Genomic DNA, 11,178 nt, shown 5'->3' with positions numbered 1-11,178 from the left:
ATGTGCTCATGCAGTTAATATGCTACATGATTTAAAATGAATTTCATTGCCTATATTTTCTGTTTTTATTTTATATTATTGTCTCTCTTTTCAAAACTATATAACAGCTACCATATGTCCTGCTACCATGTTGAATGTATCATCAGAGTGGAGTCATGCCTGTTATGTTATCCTAATTTCACTATGATATCTAAATGTTTTCTGTTTCCTAATGTCACATGTTGTATTGATTTTTACAAAAATCGTTTTTTCAGGAGACTATGTAATCGATACAGCAGAATGTAATAAAATGATGTTTCTATCCGGTCGTGGCTTTTACAGTACATAGCCTATGTGATTTTGCTGTTGTGCTAATGTGCGAATGTCAAATAATATAGAGTATGAGCATGATAGTGTTGTCAGATAATACTCCACATGCATGTCAGGTAATCAAGTGTATTAGTGAAAGATTGAGGCAGTCGATAGGGTGGTGGTTCTCACAGAATGTTTATTGCATTGAAAGTACAAACTTTAATACGAAACATATCCATCTCATAAATAATTTCAGTGAAGGAGACATAAATTGTCTTCCAGTGCAAGTAATTGGCTTTGAAGCCATTTTCAGAAATACACAAAAATGACACAAAAAATGCTATAAATACCAAAAATAATCTAATACTGTTTAGAGTCTGAACCTGTCAGACATAAAGAAATTATTTAGCAAATCTGGAATCCAGATAGCTTTTGAGATTAATTTAGTTGTGGTTATGGGTCTCAATTTTTAGACCACCATAAACAAACCACTTCACAGATTATCAGACTGAGGGCGAGGCAGTGCCAAACATCAAAATTTGCTTGGCTTTCCTTTGGGCCAATGCTGTATGTCATAGAATTAGCCAACATTAATGAAGGCCAATTATTCACATGCCAGAAAGCACACACACCATACAACAGACGCTATACTGTATCACATTCTCCCTGACACCCGCACAGGAGAGAGAAGTAGGTGCTACAACATTAAAGACGATTTCCAGCTCATCCCTGTTTGTTCATCTCTTCAGTAGTGATTGCCTGAAGTATCTGAGCACTTGAGGAGGTCATATTTTACATAGCCAACACGATCCACCTGCCTGCGGGAGTTCATACGCCAGTAGAAGCGGTCTCGGCAGAAGTAGATGTGACCTGAAGCAGAAATATTGACATTGTAATCACTAGAATGCAAAATGAGGACTCTTACATGCAACAATCTCCTGTTACATACTAATTGTGTTCATTGAGCTCAGTAGATAAATATTTTAAATTACCTTGGTAGTGGAACACATCGTGAGCATCATTGGGGACGCCACCAAAGACAGCATCTGTGTATCTGGGGTACCCTTTGTCAATTTTCTGGGACTTCACATCAAGCCTGTGTTGATCATAGCAGAGCATGTCATAAAAACATTCTTAAGTTACAGACTTTGGATATATTGTAGAGAAAAAAGAGGCTTTAAGTTGCTCGCTCAAAGACTAATAATTGTTCAATTTGAGTTGAATAATATGAAAATCTTCCAGCGACAGACATGCTTCCCATCCTGATTTCAGACACAATTTTAACTCACCTCCAGTAGTTCTCCCCACTGAAGAGCAGCACTTTGCCCTTCCCCCTCTGCAGTGCTCCCTCCACCTTCTGAACGCTGTCGGGGAGGCCGAGCTTCTCTATGCCGCGGGGGCCCAGAACACTCTTCCCTGTGTACACCCAGAATCGTGTTCCTATAGAAAAAAAATTATCCTTAGAAAAATATTGTCCTTCACTGTTGGCTTAGTGGTCCTTTATACACTGTTTGAAGCTTTATTACCTGAGAAGAAGTACAATTTCCTGGTCAGAAGGTTCTCAAAGGCAGAGTCAATGACTGCTGGCAGAGCGGACCACCTCTCAGAAATAGAAAATGGTCCCTTGAGCCCTCCTTCGGTCCCGCTGGACATCTTCCAGTATTGTCTGTTGATCAACACATGCAATTACCACATCAACACTGACAGTTCCTGTTGCTGTTTTTACTTATTTTAAAAAGCAGAAGAGACCGCTTTGCCTACCCGTCGTTGAAGAAATGTAGTTCTCCACCAATCACAGTGATGGTATCGAATTTGGTCAACTTGCAGGCATCTTTGGACGGATCCACAGGTCGTGTGGTGGTGGTGGGGTCTGTGGGTCCATCTGTAGGGTCAGTCTTGGGGTCTGGGTAGGAGGTAGGGGACGGGGTGTTGGGCTGAGGGGGGGTGGGATCAGGGCCTGCTCTGCGTCCTGAAAAAAGAAAGTGTTGGTTGAGAGAAAGTGGTGAGAAGTTGGAAATTTTGATGTGATTTTGCATGATAACGCACTTTGTCATGACCTTACCATAGAGATATTGAATGCCTTCAACGTCGTCTTCATGCAGGGAGAAGTCTTTCACGTAGCTGTACATGGGGTACATGAGAGCCTCTCTGATGTTGGAGTGATCCAGGCCAAGGGCGTGTCCAAACTCATGGGCTGCCACCAGGAACAGACTGTAACCTGGAACACATACAGTAAGGAATATTAACAAATGGCAAAATACATAAAGCATTTTATCTCTACTTTCCCCGTCTTATATTCATGCTACTCACCCTGGTCAGGACAGAAGCCCCATTTGTTGTCATCATCATAGCTGTCAGTGGTACTGCACCACAACTTGCCGTCTCCTCGTCCCTCACTTGTGCAGGAGTCATACTCTTTACCCAGGAACACAAAGGGGAAGTGGCAGGGCTCTCCCTCAGAATTTCCACCAATTACAGCGGTCTCTGGACACACAAAGATATAACAACAACAGTAAGAAAACAAGACATTGTGGCGTTACTCGGCAGCATTTATGCATTGTGGTTCCTGTCACTCACCACGACTGGGACAGAATCCAAATTTCTTGTCGTTGTCAAAGTTGCTTGTGGTGGCACACCAGCGGTACCCGTCACTGCGGCCCTCTGTGGTACAGCTGTCATATTCCTCCCCCATAAAGACGAAGGGCAAGACACACTCGGCTCCGTCTGCGTTTCCTCCAAATGTGTACAGAACTGTCAGGATGAGAATTAGAGGCAAGGATGAGCAGGGCGGAGCAAGTCAGCATGCCACAAAAGAAAAGGCCCTCATCTGGCTGACCTCTGACCTCTGATTTCCGTTGCAGAATAAATTGTCAAGCTTACGTTCACTTGGGCAGAAGCCAAATGTCTTGTCTCTGCTGTAGTCAGCCGTGGTGGAGCACCATGGCAGGTTGTCCGAACGCCCATCGGTGGTACAGGTGGTGTAGGATTTGCCCTCGAAAGTAAAGGGGAAGTTGCACATGGCACCATCAGCATTCCCATAGCGAGTCTTCACAGCTAAGGTGACAGAAAGAAATCATACATTTAATGCAATGTATGAAGTGAACACTGGGGGGAGACAACCTCATATTAACTGTTGGTGGTGAAGTAATATCTTTTGGTATTTCTGATCACCTGGTCCAGTTCCCAGGGTCCAGTACTCATCATCGTCAAAGTGGGCGTCACCCTGCAGACCCTCACCAGGGGGATAAGCATGAGCCAGAAGACCATCCTTACCATCGAATGGGTATGGGTCTCCGTGGTCTGAATAGAATATTAAATTGCTCGTCAGTCTTTGATTTTAGACTTGTGTTTAGTACAACACAGTATTAAATGACCTTTGCACAAACACATACCGGTTTTTCCAAATGAAATCATGATGTCAGCCGTCCCATCAAAGAGGCGGGTAAAGGTCAGCGGGGTCACATCACTCCACACCTTGAAGGCTCTGGCAAAGGCATCGTCAACCAGAGACGTCTCCATGTCGGGAGTATAGCTGATGACCCTGTGGAGAAGAGCAGAATGACACTCCGCTTTCAGACTTATAATTGACAATGTTAGTGAAGACACTCGGTGATATATCTACATCCTTGTATTCAATGGTGGGAAGTAACTAAGTATATTTACTCAAGTACTGTACTTTAGTACAATTTTGAGGTACTTGTACTTTACTTGAGTTTTTCCATGTTATGTAACTAATGAGCACATTACTACTTTAATAATTATAATTAAATTATATAATATATATTAGCCTGGAATGGGCCATTCTGCATAATAAGTATTTTTACTCTTGGTACTTTAAGTATATTTTCCTTCTTATAGTTTTGTACATTTTTACAATGTTGTATTACTACTTTTACTTAACTAAACTATCTGAGTACTTTCATCACTGCTTGCATTACAACAACTATTATGATTTCATCAAGTCTCTTAACAGAAGATTTCTCTCAACTCACCTATAAGTGACCTCCTGATGGTCCCATTTGAGGTCTCCGGCAAATGTTTTGTAGTTGGCCACATCAGGCACCCCACAGCGAGGCCGCTTCATGGCCTCCAGGGTGGACTTATCCAGCTCTCCAGTCTCCTCCAGTCCCATCTGCCTCTGCATCCTCTTCAAAGCCTTGGAAGTTGACACCATAGACTGGAAGCCACTGCGGTGCAGCGTGTCTATGTAGCCAAACTTCTTCAGATAACCCTGGCAGGAGAACATGAGAAACCACATTAATGAGTCCAGGTGGATGATTTTACAGTGATGAGCAGGATAGAATGGGTCCTTATGAAGTAAACTTTAGTTTGGAAAACAAATGAAATTGTATCCAAGTGTTTTTGTGACTACTGTTCTCACTGTTACACTCTCATAGATTGAATTCAGAAAAATATTTTTTTTTCATTAACGTTATGATAGAGATCTCTGTTCAGGTAATTGCTTCAAGCACAGCTTGATTGCACACTGTTTGGGGAATTTCAGTCTAACAAGACAAAATAAACCATCTGCTACTCACGTCTGCCAGCTCTGTATCAGTCATGTTTTTGATGATGTCTCCCGGGAAGGTGACAAAGACGGACTTGAGGGGAAGGCTCCATCCATCCTGTATGCTTATCCCCAAAAATAAGCACACAGCTAAAGCACAGCACCTCATGATGAGATCTGCTGTAAATTGCTGCAAAATGTAACAAAAAACGTAAACACTAAGAGCCTTGCAGTGAAAAAGTTCTCAGTTTGACAAAAAGGGTAAAAAAGCTTTTCTGTGTGTTTGTCCTTCAATGTTGGCTTCCCTTTTTGTTTTGACTGGTGGCTCTTGTCTCTGCTTTGTGCTCTTGGTTGTGGATCTAGTTTTTATACATCTTAACTCCTTAGTCACTTTACCTCACCCCGCCTACTACTAACCTCAACCCTCCCACTTACAGTACATGTTGGCATACTGCATGTTGAATGGACATGGGGAATTTCCAAAATATCCACATTTAGCTTTACCTAACAGCTAGTAAGTGGTTAGCTAATTGTTCTATTTTGGAGATATTTTAAGCTGGAGAGGATGGACAATGGCAGTGGTGGATGAGACCAATTATGGCAAATTATTATGGTTGCATTCATATTGGTTTAATAAACTAAAGCATGTTGCCTGAAAACCAACACAAATGATCAACCACATAACAAATTATTTTGAAAGTTCTTAAAGTTGCTATTAAGATAAATATAAGAATTTACATCATAAAAAACAGGTATAAAAAACTTTCCGGAAATAACCTGAAGAGAAAATAAAACACAATTTGTAGATGCTCAGTGTACGTTTACACTGTCATCCTTTTAATTAATGCAAAAAGCTCTTCTGGACATGTTAATGTATTTTTTCTGAGTACAACACAATCATCATGGGACCCAGCCAGACACTTCTGTTATTTAGATGTTCAAAGTAATGATATGAAAAAAAGTTTGTTCCACTCTATTCATAGAGATTTGTTTCCTCTTTATCTATAATCGGATACTGAATAAAATGTCAAACTAGGTCAAGCTAATTCTTACAGATTTTTTTATTAAATGTTTTCTATGACAAACGATTGAGGTGATCAACACCAAATGTGATTCTTTGCAGTACTGCAGGTTGTTGTTGACCAGATTTTGGGAAACTACCTGCTTCATCATCACTGTACACAGTTGCTGATGCAACATCTGTACTGGATTCATCCCAAAGATGACTCAATTCTTTAGCAATGACTTATACGTGTCATTTGGTAATAAGTATTGCACCTAATAATTCTGTATTTTTCCTACAAAGCAGATCTTACTTCTATATTTCTCATGCACATCTTTGTTACATTATTCTAAAGGAACAACTTCTGTGTTGGTTTATCTGTAATCCTGAGAGTACCATCTATGTGCAGTAGTGTGTTTATGCTGGATATATGTGGATATATTGAGTATCAAGGTGTTGTAGGAAAAGACATGTCTCAGCCAGCATATCATGACTCACTTGAGTGCCACATGAAGGGCCAAAGCTGCAGATGAGGGGCTTTTTTTCAGTGAGCACACACTGCTGACATCCTTTCTTCCCGCGCAAATGTTTTCTTAGTTGCTTCGTTGCATTTTTTAGAGGCAGGAAAATAAACAACTCTTTTAAACTGATGAGCAAAGTCAAAATACTCCATGTAAAGTTGAGAGGGAAGTCCCAGTCCAATGTTGAAAAATGGTTTTCCAAATCATGCAAGTGGCTCCAAAAATATTATCTGTAAATGAGACTTTATTCATTTGGAGAGTTGAAATGAATGAAGTGCACATCCGCACAGATTCGCTAATGATTTGCCTTTTATGGTCAAGTCAACTTTGTCCCTATCAAGGTCGTCATGAAGAGGTGGTGTGAAGTTTTGAACATGCGGTTCGATGAGGAAGATACCCTTCCTCATATTTGAATCCGTGGTATCCTGATGTGGTTGATGCTTCACACATTTTGTCACTTGCGTCATATATTCTGGCTCATTGTTGACGTATCTAAAAACAATTCTCATATCTTCTCCTTAGTATTTATACAGTAATAAGTATTAAGTACTTCCTCTTTGTTCTAATCTTATGTATGTTGTGTGTTGTGAATGTCCCACGGAGAGCAGCAGCCATGATAATGCATGTATCTTTTGTATAGAAATGTCTACGTTCCCAGTCTTGATAACACACACCTCTCAAAAATGATGATGACATTTGTTTGTAAAGTGGATTCAAAAATGTCAATTTTCTTTTTTTATTATGCTTGTTGTCCTTTGCTGACTCTTTATATGCACATTATTCACAAACCCAACACATTGAACCTAAAAACACAGTGAAATCCACTTGAACTTAAAAATGTCCTTTGTTTTCAGTGGGTATTGACATTTATACCAGTAATTTGGTTAACACACAAAATACAGAATACCAGCCACGGTGTAGTTACATAACATACATATATTTTTGTCCGCTTGGATTACTTTTAATTCAGACTAAAGCAGCTCTATCCAGCTTCAAATGCACAAGCCCTTTTTCATTTGATGCCGGTTTTTATGGTCACTCAGACACAATCATAAGGTTATTTCTGTTTATATGTGGCTCCTCAGTGGATCCCTAGGCCTCCTTTGAAAACATCTGCCACTGATTTTACATGGCGTCAAAGGCTTAATGAAAACGGCTCCATGCATCTTAACAAATTCCACATTTCATTTGGTTTCACCACTTTGCTTCCAAAAAGCCGTCTGGCACAGAACCCTCGATAAATACACATTTGTTGTGTGGCATACATCCCAAAATTGCCCTCAATCACAGCACAGCCTGTTGGCACACACCACCGCAACTCCGCCAACTGCGTCATCAGAGAGCTGGATAATATCATAGCAGAGTAGCAAGACCCTCACAGTTCATGTGGGAAGTATCTTCATGATTAGGTTAGCCATGCATCAACAGAACCAATATCAAAATGTCGTCATTTCTGACCTCTCCGTATTTTGTCTGGAGCTGCTGTAACACAGTGCGGCAGAACACAACAAAATCCTCACTATCACATGTCAGATCAGTAATAGCTCAGGATAAAAACTCAGATCATGTGCAGAGCTTCACATATGAGGTACTCTATTCTCACTGACATGTTTTGTGTCCTGATTTTCTTTAGCTGGTCTATATTCTTCTGTGTTCACAGTTCCGCACTGTACTGCTAGCAACTTTGTCCTTAATTGTGACTTGGCCTGTTTAGTTTCTACCCTGCCTTGTTAAATCAAACTGTCTTATGGTATGTTTCTAGCAGGCATTTATAAATGCAAAAATCACTTCCTGTCTGCCGCAGTTGATGTGGTTCCTTGGCACATTTTCCTCGCTCAGCTGCGTTGTGTTTTATGAGGACTGGTTTGTTGACTTTGCGGTGGGACATAGAGACTGTGCAACACACAGGGCCTTCACTGTGTTTGATGTGGAGGGAGTGTTACCCCATCACCACGTCCAGGTACTTTACCCAGCCCTGCTGAGTCTGCTGGGCCTTGCAGTTTATTCTGGGAATAGATTTGTTTTTATACCCCACTAAACTCTCAGTTTATTTTGGGTTTCCAAGAAGTTTGCCTCTGTGTTTCCTTTGTTTTATTTTTGGTCGTTCTGTGTTGTTCACTATATTATATAACAATAACAATTAAACTAAAACAGTTATACACATCATGTCTAATGTATTGTCTCTGAATATTTGTAACCCTTTCTAATTTGTGAAGAGACTATGCATGCTTGTGGGTGAAATTGGCACACAAAGATCCTCAGAGCGCAACAAACAAAGCTTATGACACAGTCAAAACAAAAACTGATCAAAACAAGCAATCGCCAGGGCGGAACCCATGTTGTGCCCTCCAAGCCCTCAAGTGTCACTCATAGAACAGCTTGTCTGTAATGAGTCATCATAAGTCAGCACGATAATATGAACGGAAATAATTTCATGAACAAAAGTTGCCATAAAGTTGTGTGCAGTCATATGAACAGGACTGCAGGAGCACAAGAGGCCACAGCTTTGACTCATGTCTCCCTGGAGGGTTACTTCTGCTTCACTAAACACTTTATCAAAATCTAGACTATTAGTCACCTTCGGGATCATTTCTTGTTTACTGTACCAACACCTGCTCGTACAACGTTTCAGTGTAAAAATCTAATAATCTGCCATAAAGATTGTGAGAATAAAAATGGTGGATTCCTATATTCATAACATAAATATTTTCAACATTTCTAGATGCATTTTAGTACTTTCAGATGCTGAAAGGGCATTAATAGTGATAATAATTACCCTCATATGGTCACACGGGTTATTGTGACTTGGATGTAGTCAATTTGAGTCACTCTTTTGATGACTTGACAGATAAATGACTCGAGACTCGACTTGATCTTGAGTGACTGAATGAATGACTTTGTTCATTTTAAATGTTAAATATTGAATATTAAAAATGTTGAACGTTGTAAATATTGACATTAGTGTTTATGTAACGTTACCGATATGAGAGTGCACACTGGGAATGGCATTGTCATGATTGACTGACTACCCTGTCAGTCAAGCTCCTGGTGACGCTACCTGATGGTCTATGGGTCCTAAAGATCATAAATCATAAATAAGCTTTTAGAAAGTTTTTTTGTTTATGTCTGCCTCATAGTGATGTGTTATCCTTGTCACATCCAGCCCTGGATGAACTCAACAACATAAGGGATCGGTTAAAGTAGGTCACTGCAAGATATCGTGCAGATACTATGACAAAAGTAAATAAACAAACCAAACTAAAACAGTTGTGTTAATCTTATTCTCTTGAAACCTTGTATCAGTCTTAAGACTTCATCTGGCTCACATTAGCAGATAACAACTTTTCTCAATCTTGATGTGGGGAAATGAAGTTCCACCAAGCTGCCAGGGATCAAAGCAAAGTGCCATGTCAAGTTGATCAAAGCTGTTAAAAAATGCACATCATATAAACCATTACTGCTTATCACTGTTTTCTTTCCAATTGCTCTGGAACCAATTCTTTAGTGGCAACCACAGACCAAAAAATGCACATTTCCTCAGGTAGTCTGCAGGATTGGGACACTGTAGCAGTGATGAGTGAAACAGGATATGACAGAGAATCCTAGAAGCATTTGTACTGATGTTTTGCAATGACTTTGTATGGATAAGTACGTGATTATGACATTCTTTGTTGAGTAACGCGTGGCTTTACGAGAACCAAACATATCATCTTAGTTGTGTACATGGTTCACCCGTGTGAGAAATGACCATGGCAGAAGTAATTGAGGGATATATACACATACAAACATATATTTGGCATTCTCTGCCTCCATCAGATAGTGACACTAGTAAAGAGTGCGAGATCGGGAATGACATGCGACGGAGATCCGGGGACGATGTGGTTCATGGCTGGCGCCTTAACCCCCTATAGGCCACCAGGCCGCCCCAGGGAGGTGTAATTTTAAGTGATACTGTAGACAATTTGTACTTCAATAATATCACTATAAAGCAGCAGGCGGGTTTGGCTGTGAGCCATGCATGAGGGTAGACTGCGTCTGCTGAGGCGTGGGTTGCCACTGTAGAGCGAGTCCGGGCAGGCGGAGTTGTGTTGACTTTATGGACAGCCATCTTTCACCACCACCGTTAAAAACTAATTACTGCCAGTCATAAGCAGTGGCCTTTATGAGCGTTCCATCCTCTGCCATCCAAAGCACAGCCACAGGGAGTGACAACATGGGCCACGATGGAGCTGTGATCGCACCAAATATTATTATCACTTGTTTAACTACACATGGAGCAACGCCTCCATAACTTTTTAAAGACTTGTTTTCAAAATCTGCCACAATGAACTGAGGGCCTGTAAACCAAAACAAAAAAAGTGCTGTGTTACAGATAGGCATTCTGTGTTGTTATAAAGAGTCATGCATGGTGAAGTCCATTCAACAGGTCTTTAAAACCACCGTCTGAGAAAATTGGAAAAGAGATGGGAATTTCCCCTTCCTGATAAAGGACAAGCAGCTGATAGCAGGAGGGAAGTGACTCAGGCTCAGTACTTGAGCTGCCTCTGCACACTCTGGTTCAGACTTGTTGAGGCAGGCAACAATCCTTTTGATGTGTGTTCGCTGGGGTTTGAGCTCTCTGTTACCGTATGTGGGGTTGCCGGAGTTTGAACTTACGTGGCCTAACATAAATGCAACATTTCCCTCAGGACAAAAACCCAGATCGTTGTGGACACACTGTGTCATTTCCCTGTAATGCAGCAAGACAACTTGAACCCTGATATTACAGCTAGTGGTTATGTATTTCTGATGACTGTGCCTGTGTCACCAAAGTGGACAGCAATTCACCTAGTATAACATTATCTCAAGCATAGCAT

General features: G+C 40.8%; 1 protein-coding gene across 1 annotated transcript; it reads right to left on the bottom strand.

Annotated features, from left to right (window-relative positions):
- Positions 1–467: 467 nt before the first annotated feature.
- On the bottom strand, positions 468–5,149 carry mmp9 (matrix metallopeptidase 9). The gene is made up of 13 exons (XM_029436506.1): positions 4,830–5,149; positions 4,284–4,522; positions 3,684–3,832; positions 3,463–3,591; positions 3,172–3,345; positions 2,869–3,042; positions 2,602–2,775; positions 2,354–2,509; positions 2,053–2,260; positions 1,818–1,957; positions 1,581–1,731; positions 1,284–1,387; positions 468–1,161 (listed from the first exon to the last, which is right to left on the bottom strand). The coding sequence occupies exons 1-13, from the start codon at positions 4,965–4,967 to the stop codon at positions 1,037–1,039; spliced, it is 2,061 nt and encodes a 686-aa protein (XP_029292366.1). The 5' UTR covers positions 4,968–5,149; the 3' UTR covers positions 468–1,036.
- Between the last annotated feature and the right edge of the window lie 6,029 nt (positions 5,150–11,178).

Source organism: Cottoperca gobio, chromosome 7, assembly GCF_900634415.1.
Source record: "Cottoperca gobio chromosome 7, fCotGob3.1, whole genome shotgun sequence".
Classification (NCBI taxonomy): domain Eukaryota; kingdom Metazoa; phylum Chordata; class Actinopteri; order Perciformes; family Bovichtidae; genus Cottoperca; species Cottoperca gobio.
Note: the sequence above shows the minus strand (reverse complement) of the source record. Positions and strands in the feature narration are given on the sequence as shown.